Genomic DNA, 25,969 nt, shown 5'->3' on the forward strand with positions numbered 1-25,969 from the left:
TTTAAATGTGAACATTATTAATTTTTCATAAAATTAATAAAATAAAAATAGTAGCATCTTTATACTATTAAGTAATATAAAAAAGCCAAAATTTATGTCAATTTTTTAAAAATATAAATTAACAAAAATATATTAAAAGAGTAACACTACGTGTATCATTTCACACATCCTTGTTAATCAATTTGATTATATCAAAAACATAAAATAATATGTTATATTTTTTTTATAAACATTAATAAAAAAATAGATATTCAAAAATAATTAACAGGACGTGGGTAGATTATGCAAGAAATAATAATAATAATAATAATAATAATAATAATTCCATCCACCTGCAATTCAAAATTCCTCCATCCTAACATTAAAATTGATTGATTGGGATACCAAAAATTTTATATTAAACCTTATAACTATTTTTTTCACAATCTATCTAGTAAGTTTAATAGAATAAATCACACAACCCACCAAGTGTACTTTAAGATCCGTGCCAGAAACATAATAACACCACCTTTTGTGCACAACTTTTTTATCTCTACAACAAACAAGAAGTCATCAAAGAAGGGAACAATGAGATTTGTTTTGCTATTTAGCAGCTTTTTTTCTTTTCTGGTTCAAAAAGAAGAAAGTTCGAGTTATACAAAAAGAGATCCATTTGAATGAAGATCACCATCATTTTGGATTTCTCTTCAAAACGGTTTGGCGTGCAGATACAAACTAAAATACTTGCAGAATTATATTTCTGCTTAAAAGCAACACCTTTCCTTTTTCTCGCTTTCTATTACTCCCATAATTTCTTGCTTTCAAACACTCATGTTATTATCAATATATATATATATGTAGGCATTCACATCATTTCCAACATCTGAACATCAATAATAGAAACAGTTTACTGGCAGGTAAGATACCATTTCTTTGCTTTGCTTAGTTTGGTTCCATATTTGTGTTCCACAAGAAACACTAACTCTACCTTTGCTTCACACTCTTGGGCACTATTTTATAAAGTTCAAGCTCATTTGCATTTACTATTATCATTGAGTTTATTGGAAGACTGAAATGGAGAGAGCTCTTCTGGTTGGGGTGGTTTTCGTGCTTTTGTTTGGAGTTGGAATGAGCATTCCATTCAATGAGAAGGATCTCGAGTCGGAGGAGAGTCTGTGGGATTTATATGAGAGGTGGAGAAGCTATCACACGGTGACAAGAGATATCGTCGAGAAGCATAGGAAGTTCAACGTGTTCAAAGCAAATGTTCGGTACATTCATGAATTCAATAAGAACGATGCGCCTTACAAGTTAAGGCTCAACAAGTTCGGAGACTTGACTAACGAAGAATTTCGGAAGACATATGCTGGCTCTAGAATAAATCATCATATGATGTTTCGAGGAGAACCGCGTGGCACTAGTAACTTCACCCACGCTAAGACTAATGATCTCCCTGTCTCCATGGATTGGAGGCAGAAGGGGGCCGTTACTGGTGTCAAAGATCAAGGATATTGTGGTAATCTTTTACTCAAAAGTACTTAAAAAAACACAAGTACTTTACGAATATGATCATTATTGATTAAAGTGATGTTTATACATATAGGGAGTTGTTGGGCATTCTCGACCGTGGTTGCTGTTGAAGGAATAAACAAAATCAAGACAAACAAGTTATTATCTTTGTCCGAACAAGAGCTAATTGACTGTGACAAAGGTGAAAATCAAGGTTGTAACGGAGGACTCATGGACCTAGCATTTGACTTCATCAAGAAAATTGGTGGGCTAACAACTGAGGTCAACTATCCTTATGAAGCAGAAGAAGGAACTTGTGATACATTAAAGGTAATCAATTAAAATTTAATTTAATACTATTCATTTATGAATGTCGGCACAGATGATATTTTTTTGATAATCAAAATGTAGGAAAACTCACCTCTTGTGGTAATTGATGGGCATGTCAATGTCCCTGAAAATGATGAAGATGCTCTACTGAAAGCAGTAGCCAATCAACCTGTTTCAGTTGCTATTGAAGCAAGTGGCACTGATTTTCAATTCTACTCTGAGGTACATCATCTTTGTACTTTATTTTCAATAAGAAAAACTCCAAAATTTCAGTGCTAAATATGTTTGAAACTTCAAATGCAGGGAGTGTTCACTGGAGAATGTGGCACAGACCTAGATCATGGGGTTGCCATTGTTGGATATGGAATCACTCAAGATGGGACCAAATACTGGACCGTAAAGAACTCATGGGGGCCGGAATGGGGTGAGAAAGGTTACATTAGGATGCAACGAGGCACATCAAGAAAAGGAGGACTATGTGGTATTGCAATGGAAGCATCATACCCTATCAAAACATCATCTAATCCCACTGAAAAGAAGACGAAAACTCACAAAGATGAACTCTAAAAGTTTTTTAAACTTCTAGGAGCATCTGTTATGACCGAAAGTCCACAAACTTATCTTATTTCTAGTCGTTCATGTCATATAAGCATCAATGTTACTAGTAATAAATCAAACAAATTAAGCTTTGTTTGAAAATTTGAGTGTAAGAATTTGTTTTCATGATCATCTTTTATTGAGGTCATTTTTGTTAGTAACATATACGCAACCAAAAAGAACTAACAAAAATGACCAGCAACTATATTTGGATAGGACTAAATTAAAATTTACTTAATTATACAAAATACATGTTATCTTCACCTTTCTCTTTGATCTTATTTTCAGATATACATAATGGGCAAATGTTTATTTTGATCCTTGAACTGCACAATCAACTGAAAGTTTGGGCGGTATTGTTTTATTCTTACATTTTCTCTAATCCCATCATTAATTAGATATAAAATGACAAACACATAATATATATACATATATGCAAACTTTATATAATGATGTGGATCTCACGACCAGATGTCTGACTTCAATAACCCAGAGTCTATCTTGAACAACAGTGTAGATCTACGTAATTGAAGGGGACAAAGTGGATTCCATTGCTCAAATTGGTCATCTACCACTATAATTAATGTCTAAAACAAGGTTGGTCAAGGTCTAATCCAAATTTAATAGATATCTTGACCCTAAGTTGATTAAATCCATTTAAATTAAAGTCCAATAACACAAACTCAACTTAAAGTTAAACTTGCTTGAACTCGACTGATGAAAACAAACTAAATGATACTACAACGATTGAAGGGTTGGGAGGCTATCTGTGTTTGTTCTCCATAATACTAGATTAATATATTATGCTTCCCACTGTCATGAATAAGACTACTTATTCGCAAAAGTTTCCCATATAATAGTTTATTATATTCGCCTTTATTCCACAATCATTTGGTCTGCATGATTTAGACATAATAAAACCTTTCACAAATGTTTTTTTTTTTTTAAAACAAAATAATAATGTTTGATTATTTAATATTTTGCCACTACGGCAATAGCAAATTAAACAAAACATCAATCAAAATTAAATTAAATTAACTAAAATAAACTAAAGCAATAACAATTCATTACTAATATTTAATTAAAATTAAAATTAACATTAAAAGATAAAGTAAATATTAATTAAATATCAAAATTTAACATTAAAATTTTGAAGTTATTTTTAATATTCAACTCTCAAACTAATGAAAATCATAAACTAATAATTTTTAAAAAAAAATTAAGTAAATCAAAAGTTAACTAAACTGAATCAAATCCAGACAGAGATATACAAAGTAACAAAACAAGCATAGGACAAGGCTCTAAGAGGTGGAACAATTAGTATTGTACAAAAAGTAGCTCACTTAGGTTTATGACACTGCAAGGAAAATCAAGGTTTACACCCAGGATACAAGAAGAAAGGAATCAAGTTGGCTTCCATAAATGGCTGGCATCATTCAGGTAAATTTTGGATGTGTCAGAAATAAATACAAAGGGCGGGAGAAGTTTGCTAGTGCTACTAGAACCACATGTGAAGCTTTTTATGAAAGAACCTTATATTAATGTATGACAGATAATCTACAATGTGGAAAGCATCAATATAATCAGAAAAAAAGGGGGAAAAAAGAAACAGAGTATATGATTCAATGTAATTCTAAAACCATGGTACAGCATATATAGTTTGCATCTGGATAGGCTATGGCCAATGGTATTTGCAATATACACAAAATTGGCCTTGAGTTTACCCTATATAATCATCCAGTTCTATTTGCAAAAATGAAACCAAAATACAAACTATGGAAACTGCAATAGCATCTCAAGTTTGTGCCAGTTTTCTACCAGAACTCACTAAAAGCCAAGAAAATGTTTTCATGTTGAAACTTGAAACAACTATTTCTCAATCTAATTGATCACCATTCTCAATTCTATTAATGCCACCCACGTTTAATTTTCAAAAGGAAAGTCATAAAAAATTTTAACCATAACAATCATGGGGAATATAAAAAATTTTAACCATCAGTATTAGCTTCAGAAACTAACTAAAGGGATAGGAATACAGATATTAATACTGTTTTAAAGGAAGAGAAGTGGACATAAGGATTTCAAACAGGGCAGGCACCGCACAGGCCTATATAAGCCTAAGCCGAGCACAGATATAGTTTTATTACTTATTCCTACAAACATGAACTAGCCTCAAATCACTGAGCACCTAGAAATGAATATGAAATGTTTGTTATCATTTAAAATATAAGTCTAACAAATAATACATACTTAAGCCATGCAATGTGCATCCATATAGCCAGATATTTAACAAATAGCAGTTAAATATTTTTCAATGAAAACTCTTATGCTTAGGCACTGGTTTTATGAACCCTATCCTTGAAAACATATAATCAGCAAATAGAATATTAGAATTTTAGCAGACAAACTGAATGAAAGCAAGGTCATTGTGTTCAACATCCCTTAATTTCATTTTTAAGGTTTTAACCTTAAACAGTGACTAAAAGACCAGAATTCTCAAAGCAAGATTACAAGGAGAAAGCATGCATGATTTTCTAGTCTAATGTCCCTTTATTGCCTTCACATCAAATATCCTTTGCTTCATTATAAAGATCTAATCCCATAAGGTAAAAATGAAACCAAAGTTACCGACCCAGAGGTTAACCATAGCATCGTATCGGATCCTTACATCCCTTAGCAGCAGACTGCTTTAGTCCTCTACCTCCCCCTTTCTCCAAGTACTGTTGGTGGTACTCCTCTGCCCTATAAAATTTCTTTGCTGGAAGGATCTCTGTGACAATCTTCTCGTTGCCAAATTCCACTTGCTCTGCTTCCAGTGACTTTCTTGCCAGTTTAGCCTGATTCTCATTGTAGTAATAAATCCCTGACCGGTACTGAGTGCCGACATCATTACCCTATGAAAACATCTCAGAAATTAATCAATTTTAGCTACATTTTAACTGGTAAGTGCATAAGCAATAACAATCGATGATGATCATAACTGCAAAGATCATCAAAGCCTAAAAAAAAATGTTCAGACATGGCAAAATCATGGAACTTTCAGGAGTTACCAAACGAGAAACTTCAAATTGACAATAAATCATACAAAAAGAACATGCTAAACAGTTCTTTCAACATTGATCAGTCTCAATTCTTACAAGATTGTCACTTTACCTCCAATCCACCAACACCAATTTTAACACAAAACCAAGAAGGAAAAAAATAAAAACACAAAAAATGATACTGGACAGAGTGGAAAGAAGAATGAACCTGGCGATTGAGAATGGTGGGATCATGGCGAGACCAAAAGAGGGAAAGAAGAGTGGTGTAAGGGCAAAGAGAAGGATCAAAGTGGATGCGGACGACCTCAGCGTGGGCGGTGTCACCTCTGCAGACGTCCTTGTAGGTTGGCTTATCAAGGGTGCCCTGGGAGTAGCCGACCTCCGTCTTGACAACGCCCTCGACGCGCTGGAAAGCCAGCTCCACGCCCCAAAAGCACCCGGCGGCAAACTGCGCCAGCTCTAGCGCCGGATTCTCCTGCCCATCGACGTCCGGGCCCTGGGCAGGGTTAGTGCTGCTTGTTGACATTCTCTTCGGCAATCCGATGAAGACGAAGATGGGATTGAATGGAGGGTTAGGTTTGAGTTTTTATTTAGGGGAGGTATCATAAGCTCACTGCCGGTGAGAATTAGCTGAGTTTGACCTTGATTTGGTATTGAAAAGGTTCAAGAAAAAGTTGGATGACAGGAGTAAATTTTTTTGCCAGGTTACTTGGGCGTTTGGTTAAGGCTAGGAAAACCTTCATTCAGATCCCAGATGAAGACATTTTGGTTAAGGCTAGGAAAGCAGTCTTGTTTATTTGTAATATGTAAATAGTCGATTGTTTTTTTTTTTAGTGTCTAAAATGAGTTTGTAACTGTAGCAATAATATTTTTATTGTTGAAATTTGGCAAGTGTTTGTCTGTAATAGTAAAGTTTGATATGTGTTATGTAAGAAATAGTAGGGTTTGGTATATTTCATTTCATAAATAATATGACTTAAGGGTTAAGTCTTGGAGCCTATATAAGACCCCTTAGTTTGTAAGGAGTGGGCATTCTCATCCTTACCCACATCCATACTCACCCACACCTATCTCATCCATTATCCCCCTTCATCCTAAATGAAATAAAGAAGCCCCTTTTTGTGAATACATCTCTCTCTCTCTTTTGTTTATGCATCCTTCTACTCTCTCTTCTTGAGAGAGCTTCTGCCTTTTACTTCACTTGGATGAGCCACACCCAAGTAAGTTGAAAGGCATCCCCAACGACCTCTCTACCGTCCCCGAGGCTGGTGGGACTTCGGTGTGTGTGGTTCTAGTGGTATCAGAGCTATCGTTACTTTCTTCAAAGAAAACTTCAAAGTAATGTTTACCATGCAGGGGTAAAACCCTTAACGGGGTCCCCAATATGTAGATAATAAGTTTTATCTTGATAGTATGACTTTTATTTGATCCATGAACCTTTATCAAAAAATCTAAAAAAAAAAATGAGTTTTGTATATATCTTTTGAAAAAAATATTTTGAGCTTAAAAATGAATCTTTTATGTGAAAAGAGTTAATCTAACTAATATGAGGAGTAAGACAAACTGGAGAACACCAAAAAGTACCCGTCAGAAGGACAGGAGGTCTGTTAAAGGGGGAAAAAAGTGTGGAGGTAAGTCTGAATTCTGAAAGTTGGAACGGATGAACTCTCACATACTAAAAGATAATCATTTGAATTACAAAAAATTACTCTTCTAAGTAATTATGCAAAGTGGAACACCTCGGGGTTTTAGACCTGGAGGCTCTAGAGGGTGGCCTAGATCACGAGATAGGGAAAGGTTAGTACACTCTAAGGCAGTGAAGGTTGAGCGAGTCGGCGAGAGAATGTCCATGATGAAAGTTAGATAATTTTTTAAAAAACCCATAAAAATTAAAAAATCAACAAAAAACTAAAAAACAAGTTTTTTTACATTCAATAATTATGAATCAAGTAAAGTTATTTGCGAAGTTTTAACTTCTATCATATTACATGTTGTGGATCTTGTTGTTGCATAAGATTTTTTTTAAAATACTTTATTCTGACAAAAAACTCGACCGTGATCACGCCAACCTCGGGGGACGATGGAGAGGTCGTTGGGGATGCCTTTCAACTTACTTTGGTGTGGCTCATCCAAGTGAAGTAAAGGTTAGGGCGGAAGCTCTCTCAAGAAGAGAGAGTAGAAGGATGCATAAACAAAAGAGAGAGAGAGAGAGAGAGAGAGAGAGATGTATTCACAGAAAGGGTTTTCTTTATTTCATTTAGGATGAAGGGTGGATAATGGATGAGATAGGTGTGGGTAAGGATAAGAATGCCCACTCTTTACAAACTAAGGGACCTTATATAAGCTCCAAGACTAAACCCTTAAGTCATACTATTTATGACATGGCATATACCAAACCCTACTATTTCTTGCATGACACATACCAAACTTTACTATTACATACAAGACACTTGGATTTAGGGAGGAATGAGATAGGAGTAACATGAGGGGGAGTGGAGTAGGAGTAAGAATAAAGAATGTGTTTGGTTGGTAAGGTTTGAAGAGTGTAATTTATTACGAATGGAAAAAGTAAAAAAAGTTAATATGATAAAATGACACTTATGCCCTTTATGCAAACCAAATATTATTGTATATATAATAATGAGTTATTTTTAATTATATTTTTTTTAAAAATATTAAAAAATTTAATTAATTAATTATAAAAAATAAATATTTAACTTTATAATGCTACAATTTCATTCTAATTTTTTTGCATTTAAGTAATAATATCATTAATTAGCTATTAACTAATGGTATTAATTACAAATTAAATTATAAATAGTTCCAATAAAAGAAGTTAACTATAATAATTATTTCTTTTGCACAAGAACAACAATGTAATATAAAAATCAAAACAATTAAAAACACCTTGTAAAATATGATATATATATATATATATATATATATAAGGGCATATTAGTCATTTTCATATTCAAGTTGCCCAATCCCCCCGACAATCCCCCAAATTGTGTGGTGAGTGAGACTCACTCACATGGGTGAGTCTCACTTCCTCCATAATCCCCCCTCACTCCCATTGATGTATACCCAAACATAGGGTTACATCCAATCCACCCTCACTCCCACTCCAATCTTGACATCCAAACAATGGGTTGTTTCTTTTTGATAACCTTGCTTTAATTTGTATCAAGAAGGCTACTCAAGTTGTGTTTGAGTTACACTGGCAGGTCACTCCAACTAAGTATGCTGATGTGGCTGCCAAATGTACACAGTCAGCAGGCATGATGCACGCTTCATTCCAAGTTGGGCAGCCACTTGGTGGCTGTAGTCCTCGTCAGCCAAGTGTGGATGAGTCAGCATTCCACGTCAGATGGTGGTAGCGTGTCTTGGAAAAAGCTCTCCCACATGTTGTCAAACCCCCATCGTCTAGAGAAAGCCAAAGGGAGACAAGACAAGAGAAAGAAATCAAGATAAGAACCTCCTCTTCCTGGTCTGAAAGGGAGTTAGGGTTGGGTAATAGTTGAGGGTTTCGATGGTGTTGGCCTAACTTCTCCACGAGGGTGACTAAAGGGAAAGTCTTTGATGTCGGAAAAGTAGTAGAGGGAGGTATTTCTAGTGAATATGGCTGTAAATTAGGAGGTACGACACTCGTGGGATGAAGCCCCCGAGTACTGTAAGTGTGTTCTTGTGGCCCTCTTCACATGTTGCCGATTTAGTGTCTATTCTCATTTTTTTTCTTGGTATTTTTGGCTGATTGTTTGTGTGGGTTTCTTGTTAGTGTTTTGTGGCATATTTGTGCTTTGATGTCCTTTAAATTCCATTTTGATCTTTTTATGTTTTGATAATTAGAGACAAACATTTGGAGAAAGCACTAGTAAATTAGGTTTATGAAGATAATGATGGGCATGGCCTTTGATCTGAATACTTTGTTTGTAGGAATTGAAACAAAGTTAAGATTGATGATTGATGGCTTGTAACTAATGTTTTCAAAAGCTTTTTTTAAGGGAAAAATATTTTTCTGCAGAAGGTAAGATGAGAGGTTAGTTTTATTGTTGAGATTTTTAATAGCCAAGAGATCAGTTTTATTGGATAACCATGATTTAAGATAAAATTTTAGAGCATGTTTGTGGATTCATAATTTTTTTTTATTAAGATGTTTCTCTCAAAATAGATGGTCTATTGTTTCTCCTCCATTAGGTCATGCCCTTTGTTTCATTTTTTTTTTTGGCCCAAATTTCATAATTTTGAGGTTTTATATGATATTTGTAAATAATTTTATGACCTTTATAAAGTAACATAGTCTTTCAACAGATCTTATTGTACTGATCTCTTACACCACACATCAAACATTTGCGCATATAACGATGTCATAGATATCTCAGTGACAACATTTGTTTAATTGTAATGTGGAAAAAAATTTTGCTTGGTTACATAAGTTTGCATATGTTTCTTTTCTGTAGATCTACTTAAATCTTGTTGGATTGTGTATAACATGAAGTTGTTATGTTGTTTTTTTATTAATTGAGTTCATGGAGACATTTCAACTCTTTAATTATGAGATTGTTATGTGATTTTAAGGTCCTTTTCCTGGATGGAGAAGTTTTGTGTATTCCCTCTATGTAATTGTCACAATTGTTGAGTAAATAATCCATCATGTTTTCCCCATTTCGGTTAATTTTTGTTTTAATTATGCATCTTTTAATGGGATCTTTATATATTTGATTGAATGGAGATTTCTATGTTTGGAGATATCTTTGTTCATTGTTACATTGTTTTTTGTATTTAATTCCTAATTTTGGGATCATGAACTATAGGATTGGTTCCTAAATTTTTTTCCTGTAAGCTTGTGCCATTAATTTTTGCCAATAGTTGTTTTACCTAAAATTTTTTTTAAAATGTTTTTCAATCTATTTAGGTCTTGTTGTCAGTTTTTTTATAAATGTTTTTCAATCTATTTCCCTTAATGACACTTAAAAAATTACAAGTACAAGGTTGTTCAGTCCTGCCATTTTAAATGATCTTTAGACTTTTGTGAAACAGTACCAGATGCTGGGTTATTTACCATAAAGATGCATTACAAGATTGGTGAAGTAGAAGCCATAGCAGGATATATTGATTATTGTCATGCTGACCAGATATCCAAGGTAGAACTAATAGCAATGGCCATGAAGTTGAATTTGAAGATTGATGGTTGTTCTATTTGGTGGTTAGACATAACAAGTAATGATAGAGGTTACAAAGAGGTAAAAACTGACCTAGATGCCCTAAAAATGGCTAATTCAGTGGGGTGTAGCAAGGAGATGTGTGTTTGTGTTGGACTCCCCAATGGTGGAAAACCTATGATGGAGGATGAAGAGGATTCTGTACATGATGAGAACATGGAGGACATTTTAATTAGGGGGCATGGCAGAAGGAATAGTAAAGATGATGAGTGTGACTTTGAAGACTCAGATTATAAATTCAGTGATGATGGTGAGGAAGAGGAGATTAATCATGTTGGTGGATCAAAACTAAATGCTAACATTGGCAGTGAAGCTACACAAGTGGATTATGGTGACTTTGCAGAATCCGACTATGCTGACTCAGATGGATTTCAGTCATGTTCTTCAACAGATGAAGAAGATGTGGCCCCTCCTAGACCTAAGTACTCTGAGTTCAATGAAGAGATTGACATGAGGAATCCAGTGTTTAGAATTGGGATGAAATTCAAGAGCTTCAAACAGTTTAAAGATGTAGTGAAAAATTATGGCATAAAGAACAGATATGTAATGAATTTTAGACCCAATACAAAGAAAAGGTACAAGGCATTTTGTAAGAAAGGATGCCCATTCTATTTGTGGGCATCACTTATGGTTGATGACAAGAATACAATATAGATAAAATCAGTTGTCTTGGAGCATGAGTGTGCTAGGGACTACACCAATAGACATGTGAATGCTGACTGGATAACTAGACACTATTTTAAGCAATTTAGGGCAGACTCAAATTGGAAAATTTCTGGTATTGTACAAGCTGTGAAGATGAATCAAGCTATGGACATCAATAGATTAAAAGCTTATAGGGCAAAATGTATTGCACTTAGGTAAACCTTTCTTTGTATTTTCATATGCATGTTGGCTTTTCTTAATTATGCTTTTTTTGTATTAAATAGGATTATAGATGGTGATGAGGCATCACAAATGGGCAGATTAAATGATTACAGGCTGGAGATAATGAGGACACACCCCTCATCAACATTTATTATTAAGACCTATGAAGGGGTCTTCCAAGGTATGTATATCTACTAGAAATCAGGGCTTTTGCGACCGACATTTTCAGTAGCTAATGTATTAAATTCAGTGGCTAAATTAATTTAGCCACTAAATTGATGGTCACAATCATTGGTGGCTAAAAACCATGGTAGCAAATATGTTATGCAACTGATTGCATATTCGATCACATAGAGTTGCGACTCATCATTGTCTGTCGTGTGAAATTATAAATTGGTAGCTAACTAATACATGGTGCAACTTATTTTTAGTTACTATGTCGCTAATCCGTTGCTAGCATATCGGTCGCTAGAAATGCGATGTATTTTACCAACTTCATTTTAGTAGCTATTTGGTTGCTACATTTATAACTGTTTCTAGCTGTTAAATCGGTAGCTATTTTATAACTGTTTTTTTTAGTGGCTAACTTTTAGTTGCTAATACAATTTCTAATTTAGTTGCTAATATTAGTTGCTAATGCCGTAACTTCTTGTTGTAGAATTGGTCGTTGTTTGGTAATTGATTTTCAGTTGCTAATTATCATTCAACTAAACGGTTGCAAATTAATTTGCTAACACTGGTTGCAACTTTACAATTAAATGCAATTGCTAACATCAAAACTGAAAAATAACAATTATATTAAAATGCTACTTTAGGGAAAATATTCATTACACCTATAGCAATCTTCTAAAATAATCAATAACAGTTATTAAAAATGTTAAGCATGTTAAACATCCAATAATCTAAACTTTTAAATATCCAACAAATAAAAAAACAAATAGTGCATCACTACTCTATTGTTCTTCTATCTTCTCCTGTTGCTTTTCTATCTTCTCTTGTAATTCATGTTCTTGTTGGGCTTGTTCTTGATTCATAGATTGAGAGGGTAATCTATGAAAGTTTAACAATGAGACATCCCCAACACTATATAGTCATCCTTTGCTTGGTCCACCACATGCTTCTGACCACACAAGTTCAAAACTATTTTCTTCATTATTCATGTAGTCCTCACCGTACTTTTGTTTGGCAATCTCCTCAAATTTTTCCTATATTTAGATTTAAACATTATGAAATGAAGCAAAAGATAGAACTATTAAGAGCTAAAAGATGGGAACCTACATAAATAAATCTTGATTTATTATCAACAAAATGACCGTTCCTTTTGTCTTTTCGATGGGTTCGATTATACACCTCAGCATATATAACTTCACGATTGTATTCCTTTTCCTACAAAAAATTAAAGCAAATGATGTTTATTCACAAAAACTTATATTAGTGTAGTAACCTCAAATATATAAAAGTAAAAGAATAAAAGAAAACTTGCTAGTGCTGCCTTTGTATATTCAAATCCTCTTGATCCCCCACAATGATTTGCTAATGACCCTTCTCTTCCTGATTTTCTATTATCAGATGCTTTTTTTTTGTTGCTATTTCTCCGTACCCCATAAATTATCGATGATCACAACAAAGATATAATTTTTTTATGAATTTTAAAAGAAATGCCACTCTATTATCAAAGCATCCAATATATATACATACATATATATATATATATATATATATATATATATTCCACAATTTACCAACAACTCCATACTATTCTACTTTATGGGGCTAGATCAACACTAAATTAAATTAACATTTGTTATGATAGTTCTAAACCAACATTAAAAAAAATTATAAAATAAGTGATGAGGCTCCCATGTTATGCAAATATCATTTTTTCTTGTCTTCTTCTTAAAATATTCGGATGTGCTTGATCACTTAATAATTAAGCATTATATTTCTTTGTCCCATCTTATCTTTGTTTCTATTATGTCAAAGAACAATAGTAGATGTGGGCATGATCAAAAGTGAATGGATTATAGATTATTATATATCATTATAGACTATAGATAGATGAGATCATGAGATGATGATTATGTGTTAATTAATTAAATTCTTCTCATGTACATTTCTTTATTTGTTAATTAATTATCATATTTTTTTATCCAGCTTAATTATCATCAAATAGTTATTAAATTGCTTTAATATGTTGAATGTGTACATATATTTGATTAACATAACCATCATATCAACTCTATTGACATTTAACATACATGCTTTCTAGTAAACTTTTGGACACTACGCAAATCCCCTTTTATTACGTGCTAATAAAAATAAGACCATATTCCAACATGAGAGTTGTTCTACAAATTCCAAATGAGATATTACTTGTTCTATTATGCAATCTTTCACAAAATTCTTGAAATAAAAAAGAATAAAAAAAAAAGAAACCAATTCATTGGTAGAATTATAAAGCAAAGGAAAATAAATAAATAAATAAATACATTAGGCAAAAGTTGTGAAGCTAGGGTTTGAATGAAGCCCTAATTCCAAAAAATATGCAAAGAGAGAGGGGAGAGAGGATTGATGGGGAAAACCTAAATATCAAATTTAGGGATTCAAAATAAGGATAAAGAGAAGTATCAAGTATGGTACTTATCTAGAAACTCTTGCCGGTAGTGTCTTGATGTCTACTCCAAAGCTCCAAGTGGTTAAAAAGAAAAGACCGTATCTTAATGTGTAGTCAAAACTCCAAGTGAATATAAGAAAGAAAAATAAAAAAATAAAAAGAAAGAAGGAAGAGAAAAGCACGCCACCCGAGAGAGAAAGAAAAGAAAAATGAAAAGAAAGAGAGAAAGGCTCGCCGGCCGAGAGAGAAAGAAAAAGAAAAGAAAAAGCAAGCCGGAGAGAGAGAGAGAGAGAATTGGATGGAAAACAAGGTTAACTTTTTAGTTTTTAAGGATGCTTTATATATATATATGTGTGTGTGTGTATGTATATGTATGGATAACTTTTAGGGGTCGTTTGGTTCGTGGTAATATAGAAAGATTACCACGTGTTACGTGGTAGTCTGAAAATATTACCACGTTTGGTATTGCACCGTTGGTAATGTGGATAGTAATATCACATTACCAACTTATAAATATTACCAAGAAAGTGGTAATCCTATTACCACCAAATTTGGTGTTTATCTTGGATTACCATGATAATTTTATAACTTTTTATATTTTAACAAATTAATTATCATGACGGTAATGAACTATTCACGGTAATAAGACTTCCCAACCAAACATGGTTATATTAAATTACCGCAATATTCTCAACCATATAACATTCCCACTCATATTACCATGATAATCTCGTTACGTGGTAATATGTAATTACCACGAACCAAACGGCCCCTTAGAAGATATTTAAAATTACCCTCCAAGCCTTAAGATATATTTAAGGCTTGGAGATATATTTAAGGCTTAGAGGGAAATCTAAATCAAAAATTAATTTTTTAAAGTTTGTAAGATGGTTTTAAGAAGATATATTTAAGTCAATATAAAATTCAAATTCAAATTCAAATATACTAAATAATTTAAATATAAATGCAGTTGTGGATAAAATTCTATTTATTCTATAATTATATCATTTATTATATATTGTTATAAAAGTAATATTTAGATAAGTAATACATATATTAATAGTAAATTAAACATTTTTAATAACTAAAGTTTTCTATTAAATTTCATGTTAAAATAAATTCATAATTAATTTTTAAAAATTATTAAAATATTTAAACCAAACAAAATTGATCTTTTAATTGTTATTGTCGTGAAATTTACAACAATTATTGTATTAAATTATTATCTTTTCTTGATAGCCCTCAATCACATCAAAAGTTTAAAATTGTTCCAATAACATAAATCCAACCCAAATATTTTAGTTAAAATATTAATTAATAAATTAGTAAAAGATAAAATGTTATTGTAGATAAATATTGATTAATTATGATTATTAGCCAGCTTAAAGTTAGGAGGTTATAAAACTAAAGTTACTAAAGAGTTACTGTTAAACTTACTGTTAAACTTAAAATATAAAAGATACATAAATAACATTACATAGTTATTATTGTTCAATTATTATTAAATTAGAAAATATATATATTAAATATATTCCAGAGCACACAAACAAATTTGATTTCATACTATTATTCTATGTGAAATTGGCATAAAATATTTATTTTATTTTATGCAATATAGAAAAAAGAGTAACGGATATCATACCAACAACATATTCTATAAAAATAATTATTGGTGTAATGACACATGTGTACTGACTTTTCATATTTAGATGGGATGAATCTTAACACTAATAAATTACTAATAAATTACATTGATCTATTGTATATAAAAAACAAAGAAAATTTAATTTGGACATTGTTGTTCACACACTTAGCTTAGGTTAAATGGCAACTGAAAAATTTAACATTGTTACTGGTTATTGGTAGGCAATTCAATACTTTAGTGACCAACTAACTTCAGTCGCCAATTAGCAACCGAACTAGTAAATTTAGCAACCGCCCAATTTTGGTCGTTGACTTGTGACCGAAATAATGATCGTAATGTGGTTGCTAAGTTGGCGCTTAATCTCTCACAATTCCCTCCAAAATTTAGAAACAACTGCAACTGAATTATAATAGTCACAAATATTGGTTATAAATCAGTTGCAATTTATTTTTTAAACATTTGCTATCTTAGCAACTATCCAATTTCGGTTGCAGAGTTGTGACTGAAATAGTGACCGAAATGTCGTTGCAAAGTTGGCGCCTAATCTCTAACTATTCCCTCCAAAATTTAGCAACTGCAATGACGACCGAACTATGATAGTGGCAAATTTTTATCAAAAATTGGTTGCAATTTATTAAACATTCTCTATTTTAGCAACCATAGAATTTTGGTCGCCTATTTGTGACCAAAATAGTGACCGTAGTGTTGTCGCAAAGTTGGCACTTGAAACTTTTGGTCGTAAGTTGGTTGTAATTTATTAAAATATTTGCTACTTTAGTGACTGACTTATTTTGGCCACATATTTAAGATTGAAATATCGACCAATGTGGGGTCACTGAAATGTCACATAATTTATGCTCCTTCACACCAAAATTAGCGACAAAAATCACATTAGACTTTTGTCAGTGACAAAAATTGCAACCAAAATTGCAACTGAGATGTGGTCGCAGAGTTTGTGCATAAACAACAACCAAAATTTGGTCGCTAAGCAGTTACTTTTATGCTATGAATATACTTAATTAGTTTAAATGTTAGAACCGTCGCAAAACTGTCGCAAACTTGTTGCAATTAGATACGGAAATAACCGGTTGGTAAAAATCGGTTGCAATAGCCCTACTTTCTAGTAGTGAAGGTTTTTAGCAGGTTGTAGGCAAATGGTGTCCCTTGATGGCTGTTTTCCGAAAGGAGTATATGGGCGACAGCTTTTGTCAGCTGTGGGGATAAATGCAAATGGCTGCATCTATCCCATTGCGTGGGCTATAGTCAACAAAGAAAACAAGGAGAACTAGACCTGATTCTTGCAATTGCTTGCACAGGATCTCAGAATTATGGACAACCATATATGGGCCTTCATAACTGATAGGCAGAAGGTGAGAGATATAGGTTCCATTGCACATATTTTAATTATTTCAGTTCAAAACTTTAATTATGATCATAGAGTTAATTTATTACTTTCCTCACTAAAACTTTAATTGTATATAAATTAAGACATGTTGGGAATGACTGCATTTATTCTATGTTGAATTTTACTTGTTCTCAATGTGCTATGGATGTGGATGATGGTATCATCTTGACACTGAATATATAACCTAAACCTACCCACATTAGGGACTAATGCCTGCCATTCCCCTACAGTGAGCATAGATATTGTGTGAGGAATATTTACACCAATTTTAGGCACACATTTAGGGGCAAAGCTCTGAAAGATCAGCTTTGGTCTTGTGCTAAAGCAACATATAAGGCAGCATATGATAGATCCATGGAAAATTTAAAGGACATGTCTGTAAGGGAATTTCAATACATACAAAAGATTAAACCCAAACTGTCACGCCCTGAACCTAACCAGGCACGTGGCAACCGCCACGACGACAAGAAGTGGGTCCCACAACACCCCCATCTTCAGGTCGCCGTAAGGCTCAATATAAACCTGTTATCACAATTATATAGCTAGATGACAAAATAATAATAAGATCACAATAGGGTTCCCTGATACTAGGGACCCTAAACACAAGTAGCATCAACAACAGTACAAATCAAGGTTTCAGATACAACCAAAAAATACAAATACATGAACAACACATAAAGGTGAAGTCTAGTGGATCCATAAATTTTACATGCATACTATAACAAACCTAAAGAAGAAGTACAAATAAATCACTCTATTGCTGCACAGCACAACTCTGTCCAATGTCGCAATCTGAAAAGATAAAAGAAAGGGAGTGGTAAGTAGCAGATGTTACCCAGTGAGTGGTGTCAGCATAGATGTAATAGAGTGATAAAGTATTTCAAATAGTAATTCCAAGTATTCAACATATTAACAAATAACACAAAGTTCATCAAAAGCAAATAACATTTTAAAACATAATGAACATATCTCCAAAACACAGGCTGTCCTAAAACAATTCCCACGCTAATCGTGGCCGCGACTAGCTATGGGACCACCAAGGATTTTTTAAAACTTTTTAAAAATTTAAAAAGGTTGCCTTTCCTTGGTGTTGGCCACTGAGATCCCCGTGTGGTGACCCCGGGTTTCTCACATAAAAGAACCCCCTGTCAATGGCTACACACACCTCTTGTCTAGGGTAAACCAGGGTTAACCACGCCGCCTTCCATCAGGTTGGACCGTGGAACCCCACACTGCAGTGTCAGACTAAAGTCCGCCGTCACCATCAAAACTGAATGCCACAATGTAATTCTTTCTAATTTCCAATTCAAAGAATCCATCATACAATGTTTAAACTAGGAAATGTACATCAAACCATGTTCCATTTGCATATAAATACGGAAATATACATCAAACCATATCTCATTTGCATATAATTACGGAGATGCAAGTAAACATATTTCTTTCAAAATAAATAGGTATAAGCATTCTAGGTTTAACCATTTCAAGTAAATTCGTGTTCAAAATATATCTCAAGGAAACCACTTATCATCAAATTTATGTTATAAAACACATGAAGAAATACTTTAGTACTCTTATTAAATGTATGCAATTATAAATTTAACAACTCACAGAACCAGTCGTCTCGTCTAGGACGCGCTCACTGTTCGGTGAGTTCCTTCCCCTTAGAGGATGCTTCACCACCTAAATACAAGCAGGGAATCCTAATTCTAATGAACATAAGAATGATGGGCAAAAGAAAATGCATGAAAATACAATTATACATGTCTAATACGAAACCTTAGGGTTTTAGGGCAAAACATCGTCATTTTGGACCCAAACAACTTCAGAATGGAGTAAACCTAGTTCCAATGTGTTCAGGGAAGGAGAGCTTCAATGTGGACTAAAGAAATACCAGAAAAGCCTCAAAATTTTTTTGGTGCTACAGTAACTTCGAGGTTGTTACAATAAACCCGAACCTTATACTATGGTTTTCTCCCAATTTACAACACTAAATCAAAAAATTTCTTCAATAACATTCTCATACATGAATCATAAATCATTGGCTTCAATTTGAGCCTATAAATCACCAAATCCATGGAGAATTCAAAGTTTTTATACATTTCTAAAAACAAGGAAATACGGGAGAAATACAAAATAAAAACATTGGATCTAAGGCTTACCAGATTCAAGAGTGAGGGAGGAAGGAGTTTGGTATTTGAGTTCGCCGGAAATTCTCACCGGAAAAAAATTTCTTCTAAGGTTAGGGTCGACCGATCAAGAAATGAAGAAGGAAAAGAAATGAAGAAGTAGAAGAAGCCAGGTTTCTCTCTTTCTTTTCTTCTTTTTTTTTTTTAAATATATATAGGAAATGACCTAATTGCCCTCTTAATTGCAAAATCATAGAAAATGGATCCAAATGACGGAATTGCCCCTGATTTTTCACATAAAAGCTACTATGCAAACATGCAAAATGGCACTACTACTAAATGACCATTCTATCCCTAATGCAAGCATAAAAATCTAAATAGGCCCGAGATCTAAATCAGGATAGGGTACAACACAAACATTGGACTAGATCTCATTTCCAAAGCCAATTCAAATGTGACATCCTATTGAACAATCTATGTGAAGTTTTTAACAGTCTAATATTGGAAGCTAGGACCAAAGGGATTATCACTATGAATGAAATGATAAGGACACAACTAATGAAAAGAATCCAAAAAAGGAGGGATGCAATGGAGAAAGTCACTACTATCCACTGCCCTAGAATTTTGATGAAACTTGAGAGATCTAAGCAATTGAGTTGGTTCTATACCGCCACATGGTTAGGTGGAGACAAATACCAAGTACTAGGCCCTGATGGTCAATTTGTTGTTGACAAGAAAGATTGGTATTTCTCATGTAGGAGGTGGCAACTTAGTGCTATTCCATGTGGTCATGAAGTCTCTATGTTATATTACAATAGAGAAAAACCTGAAGACTACCTACACTCATGCTATGAAGTGAGAACCTTTATGGACACATATAGGCACATATTAAACCCCACTCATGACAAGGACTCATGGCCAAAGAGTGGCCAATGTCCCATCATCCCACTAGAGCCAGTGAACAATAGGAGGGGCAGAAGACTTATACTAAGGAGGAGAGAAATTGAGAAATTGATGAAAACCATGGTTTTACTAAGGGGAAAGTTAGTAAAAAGGGTGTGAAGAATAAATGCAGCATGTGTGGTGCAACAGGACATGATAAGAGATTTCATGGGCAGGTTGGTGTGGTCTTTATTTTTTTTTTTAATTGTTCTCTAATGCAATTTAAATCTCATGTGGTTAACCAAATTTAGTTTCCATGTATAGCAGGACAATACAAACATGTCAGCAAGAACATCACTGGCACAAGGTTTTGTGGCTGAGGTAAGCCAATATTATGTACAATTTGATTAAATGGTGCATCAATTAATTAGGGTCGTTCAACCTGCCAAACAAATATAGACAATTGCAGAACCACCATTACCAGAATTTGATTTAAACACACGGCATGTCAGCAATGACCTAAATGGTGCAACTGGTGCTTCAAAAACATAGGTAAAATTGGAATTCTTTTGGGGGATTGAATGATTTCAATTATAGGTTGCCATTATCTAAAATTGTACATGTTCCAATTTATTTTTTAAACATGTACAGATGGTTATAATTGATGAGCAACCAAGGACCACTGCAAAAGTAGCTGTTGTGCATACTATAACATCACAGGTGAATGGTCTCGTTCATTCACAGATTTTCAAGTGTTCATTCCTAGTATTTGTTAACTAATTAATTATGTAATCAACTACAATGCTCAAATTTGTACAGGCACTCCAAAAAGGAACAGTTTCAAGAAGGCAACTTGATGCTGGGCAAAGGACTCAACTGCAACAAAAAGATGGAAGAGAAAACAATAAGACAGGATTGATTCACAACAAGAGGAAAACATGGTTACCACCAGGAGTTAGATCCTTTGCAGGTGTAGGTGACACTTATAGGAAGGCACCTTGATGGGATCAACTGTCATTTTTTTCCTTTTTTTATGGAACTCTGCAGCATCTATGTATCTTTTGTAAAGCTGCAGTTCTTATGAGGAACTTTGGAAATTTTTGTATTTATGCAACCTAGTTAAGTAGTTAAATGTTGCAGCTGCTGTGGGCGTTTCCGGCTTTTGTAAATCTGCAATTTTTGTAAACTTCTGGAAAACATGTACCTATTGTCAGGTCTGTATTGCAAGGAATTGTATCTTGTGTAAAACTTCACCTTAATTAAATCTAAAGTTCTTAGTATCTTTTTCATTTTAATTAAATCTGCAGCTTATGAAAAAATTGAACTTCTTTTTGGTATGTGAGAATTATAATTAAATCTACAACAACAACTTCTTCAACATTGACAAGCTGTAGAGTTGCATTATATGTATTTTCCTTTTGTTGATAGTTATGTATTCCATCCATTTTTACAAGGAAAAAAAAAACCAAAGGATCACAGGAGATTAAAAGATGTGAACAAAAACCAAACACTATATAACACCGATTAAAAAATCATCCGAATAATGGAAAATAAAACCCATAACTAGAACACAAAACAGGTCCACTAGAACTGGTCACAATGTCCCTTTGCCGACAAGCCCTTGCAAGTGACTTCCAGGCCTCAGCAAACATAAACACTACTTCACTTGTCATCATTGATGTGCCCACTGATAACTCACTCTCCATCTCGCAAGAACGGTGAGCGCAGGCGACTAGCCCTCCTCCCTCTGGCACACGGCTCCCTCCCCTGCCTCCAGATCGCAAAACATAGAGGAAAGGAAGAAGATCAGCTATCTGATGTGGAATGCTGACTCATCCACACTTGGTTGATGAGGACTACAACCACGGTGGGTCATCCAGACTTTTGAATGAAGCGTCGTCGAGCTTTGCTCGATCGTAAATTTGGCAGCCACATCAACATACTTAGTTGGATGACCTGCCGGTGTGACTCAAACACAACTTGAGTAACCTTCTTGATACAAATTAAAGCAAGGTTACCAAAAAGAAACAACCCCAAATTTAAGTAACCTGGCAAAAAATTTACTCAGAGACCCCTGCTTAGCTCCCTATTTTTAATGTGGTCCATACAAGTTTGGTGATCCAAACTCCTCCAGCTTTCTCTGATTATTATTTTGACTTGTAGTTCTCTATAGGTCTATTCCGCGTCGGTCCTCACATCTGACTCATGATTTTTTATTTTTTATTTTGAGTTTTGTAAATACCTGGTTTGCCCATGGAATTTTTGTTTTTTTAGAAAATACTGAGGCCATGAAATATCCCAAATATCATGAGCATTGATTTTTTTTTCCCTCATTATGGTTTTTTCATATGTTTTTTTTTTAATAAAGACCACAAGTATCAAATCAAAAGATATATAGATACAAAATGTACTAATTATAGTGGTTTGAATGATTTTCTATGAATAAATCCCAGCCCCTGTCATGCAATCCTAAAGGGAAGGAAGAGAGATATTCCTCACAAAAAATTTCAACAAGGGGATTTAATGCAATGGGAGTTAAGAGGCTAGAACTAAAGACCGCTCAATCACACTACATAGTAGTTACCGCTAAGCTAGTGTATAGTTTTTTTTTTTTCATATTTTTCTTGTTGTAGTTATGGAAATTTCTTTTTAATTCTTTTTAATTTGATATTCTGTTAATTTTTTTATTTTTTTATTTTTTTTATTTTATTTTTATTTTTTTTATTTATTCTGTTGTAAAATGTGGGACCGAATGTAGCAGTACCGTAGCAAAATAAATAAGAATAATACTAAAAAATAAAGGACACAAAGATATTACGTGGAAAACCCTAAATAATTAGCGTAAAAACCACGGGCAAGGATAGAATAAATTTACTAAGTGGGAAAATTTTAGGAGTTACAAACTCTCTCTAAAAATAAGGAGAAAACCAATATCCTCTCTTATACTAGGAGAATAGATTAACTCTCAAAATATTCTCTCACACTTCTCACTCTCCTTCTTTCTCTCTAATTTCCTCACTCTCACTTTGCTTCTTCACTTGGTTGTGTCTTTACAATTGTCATGATGGGTTTTTTATAGCCCTTCACCTAACAAATCAAGGGCTAGGATCATTTTGATCCAAGGACTCACATTGATGGGGTAGGTCGCACCTACCCCCAATTAATATAAAATATTCCCCCACTAACTCTCTCCATCTACCACTGAGTCATGACAAAAAAAAAATGAAGAAAATGTTATCCTTGCCCTTCCATGTTGGTGGGGAAAATTGAGGAGTGTGATAATTGGTTTGGGCCAACAATTGGTTTGAACCAACAATTCTCCCACTTGAAAATTTGATTGAAAAGCAATCAGATCTTCACACCATTCTTTCTTCCTTTCCATTCAATGTTGTTTACGTCTCTGTCAGGCCACAAGAGGATCGACTCCATATGAATCTGTTAGCGATGATTGCTTTTGTCATGAAATCTGCTAGGTTATCCTTGGTATGAATATTTTGCATGTCCACTGTACCTTCTTCTACTTTCTCACGAACGAAGTGGTACTGAACTTTGATATGTTTTGTTTTTGAATGAAATGTTGGATTCCTTGTAAGATGCAATGCACTCTGGTTGTCACAATATAGAGTGATGTTCTCTTGTTTGTACCCGAGTTCTCCCAACACCATCTTCAACCATACTGCTTCTTTGCTGGCTTGTGTAGCTGCCAAATACTCTACTTCTGTCATTGATGTAGCAACGACTGACTGCAGTTTTGAAACCCACCTCGCATCTCCTTCTGCTAGTGTGAACACATATCTAGTAGTGGATTTTCTTTTATTAAAATCGCCTGCATAATCATCATCAACATATCCACTAACAGTAAAGTCTGATCCCACATAACATAATGCAACATCTGAGGTTTCCTTTACATATCTGAGAATCCTCTTAACAACATTCCAATGCTCTCGACTAGGATTCACCATGTACCAACTTACCACTCACAATGCATGTTCAATGTCTGGTCTTGTACAGATCATGGCGAACATTAGGCTGCCCACCACTGATGCATATGGTACTCGAGACATCTCCATCCTCTCTTCTTCACTACTTGGACACATACTTGAGGATAATTTTAGATTAACAGGAAGTGGGGTAGAAATTGATTTACAATCTTGCATGTTAAAGTGCCGCAAGATCTTCTTCAGATAAGTCTTCTGAGAAAGTCAAATCTTTCTATTATTTCTATCTAGGTGAATTTGCATCCCTAGAATCTTGTTTGTCGGTCCCAAGTCCTTCATTTCAAACTCCTTAGCCAATTGTGCCTTTAACTCCTTGATACTATCTTTGTTGGGGCCTGCTACCAACATGTCATCAACATACAGCAACAAGAAGATGAAATATTCTATTTCAAACCTCTTGACATATGCACAAGGGTCTGTATTGAATCTGTTATATCCAAGGCTCATGATGAAGGAATCAAATCTCTTGTACCAACATCTTGGCGCCTGCTTTAGACCGTAAAGAGATTTGTTCAACCTGCAAACCAAGTTCTCTTTACCTTTTTCTTTAAATCCTTCTGGTTGGAGCATGTAAATTTCTTCTTCAAGATCTCCATGAAGAAATGCAATTTTGACATCTAACTGCTCAAGCTGCAAGTTGAATGTAGCACACATCACTAAGACTACCCGGACTGTTGTGAGTCGAACCACAGGTGAAAATATTTCGTTGAAGTCAATACCTTCCTTCTGAGCATATCCTTTTACCACCAATCTAGCATGATAATGATCTACTTGATCATTACTATTGCGCTTGATCTTGTAGACCCATTTATTGCTAACGGGCTTTCACCCTTGTGGTAGTGACACTAGTTCCCATATCCTATTTTTATGAAGAGCTTCAATTTCTTCTTCCATTGCTGCCATCCACTGAGACGCGTCTGAATTGTTCATTGTTTCTTGAAGAGTTGGTGGCGCTCCATCCTCAGTTAGAAGACAGTAAGCAATATTACCCTCCATAATACAGTCAAAATGCCAACTTGGTGCCTTTTTTGTACGAGTTGACCGCCAAACTTCTGGAACTTCAGATTTAGTTGGCTCTTGTACCTCATGCTCTGGTGTAGCTTCAGCTTCTTTTTCTACCTGTACTATTGTAGTCTTTGTGCTTTCTTTATCAACTGGCTTACCAGTCCACATCTCCATCAGTGTCTTCAACTCAATTGCAGTTGATGGAGCCCGATTCATCACATAACAAGCGGTGCTAACTGCTTCTGCCCAGAACTTCTTGTCTAAGCCTGCAGCTCCCATCATAGCTCTTGTTCTTTCCAATAGAGTCTTGTTCATCCGCTCTGCCACTCCATTTTGTTGAGGAGTATATGTTGTAGTGAACTGCCTTTTGATGCCTTCTTGCTTATAAAATTTATCAAATTTTTTACCAGTGTATTCTCCTCCATTATCATTCCTCAAGCACTTGATCTTTTATCCAGATTCAAGTTCCACCCGCGCTTTGTAGAATTTGAAGACTTGAAACACATCAGCCTTCCTCTTGATAGGGTACACCCAACATCTCTTAGAATAGCCTTCAATAAATGATACAACGTAATTTGCTCCTCCTAGGGATGTAACTAGTACTTGCCACACATCAGAGTGAACCTATTCTAGAATTTCTTTGCTTCTAGAATTAGATGTGTTGAACTTCAGTCAATGCTGCTTGCTCACAATGCAATGGTCACAAAAGGGTAATGTTACCTTCGTGAGACCATGAAGTAGATTCCTTT

The 25,969-nt window shown here is 34.3% G+C and overlaps 2 protein-coding genes and 1 long non-coding RNA gene across 4 annotated transcripts; 2 read left to right on the top strand and 1 right to left on the bottom strand.

Moving 5' to 3' along the window:
• Positions 1-817: 817 nt before the first annotated feature.
• LOC120260702 (vignain) lies at positions 818-2,547 on the top strand. Of its 2 annotated transcripts, XM_039268254.1 has the most exons (5): positions 818-896; positions 1,003-1,495; positions 1,583-1,818; positions 1,900-2,040; positions 2,122-2,547. In XM_039268254.1, the coding sequence occupies exons 2-5, from the start codon at positions 1,054-1,056 to the stop codon at positions 2,383-2,385; spliced, it is 1,083 nt and encodes a 360-aa protein (XP_039124188.1). In that variant the 5' UTR covers positions 818-896; positions 1,003-1,053; the 3' UTR covers positions 2,386-2,547. The 2 variants fall into 2 exon arrangements, with proteins under 2 accessions (XP_039124188.1, XP_039124187.1); XM_039268253.1 differs by having other exon boundaries at positions 880-1,495.
• Positions 2,548-4,841: 2,294 nt separating this feature from the next.
• On the bottom strand, positions 4,842-6,044 carry LOC120260573 (peptide methionine sulfoxide reductase-like). The gene is made up of 2 exons (XM_039268082.1): positions 5,665-6,044; positions 4,842-5,309 (listed from the first exon to the last, which is right to left on the bottom strand). Exons 1-2 carry the CDS (start codon positions 5,980-5,982, stop codon positions 5,055-5,057), a joined length of 573 nt encoding a protein of 190 aa, XP_039124016.1. The 5' UTR covers positions 5,983-6,044; the 3' UTR covers positions 4,842-5,054.
• A 14,339-nt stretch (positions 6,045-20,383) lies between these two features.
• LOC120260980 lies at positions 20,384-20,743 on the top strand. The gene is made up of 3 exons (XR_005536533.1): positions 20,384-20,453; positions 20,545-20,598; positions 20,687-20,743. It is a non-coding gene; the product is annotated as an uncharacterized LOC120260980 (long non-coding RNA).
• Positions 20,744-25,969: the final 5,226 nt, after the last annotated feature.

The sequence above is a fragment of the Dioscorea cayenensis genome, chromosome 5 (assembly GCF_009730915.1).
Source record: "Dioscorea cayenensis subsp. rotundata cultivar TDr96_F1 chromosome 5, TDr96_F1_v2_PseudoChromosome.rev07_lg8_w22 25.fasta, whole genome shotgun sequence".
In the NCBI taxonomy this organism is placed as follows: Eukaryota; Viridiplantae; Streptophyta; class Magnoliopsida; order Dioscoreales; family Dioscoreaceae; genus Dioscorea; species Dioscorea cayenensis.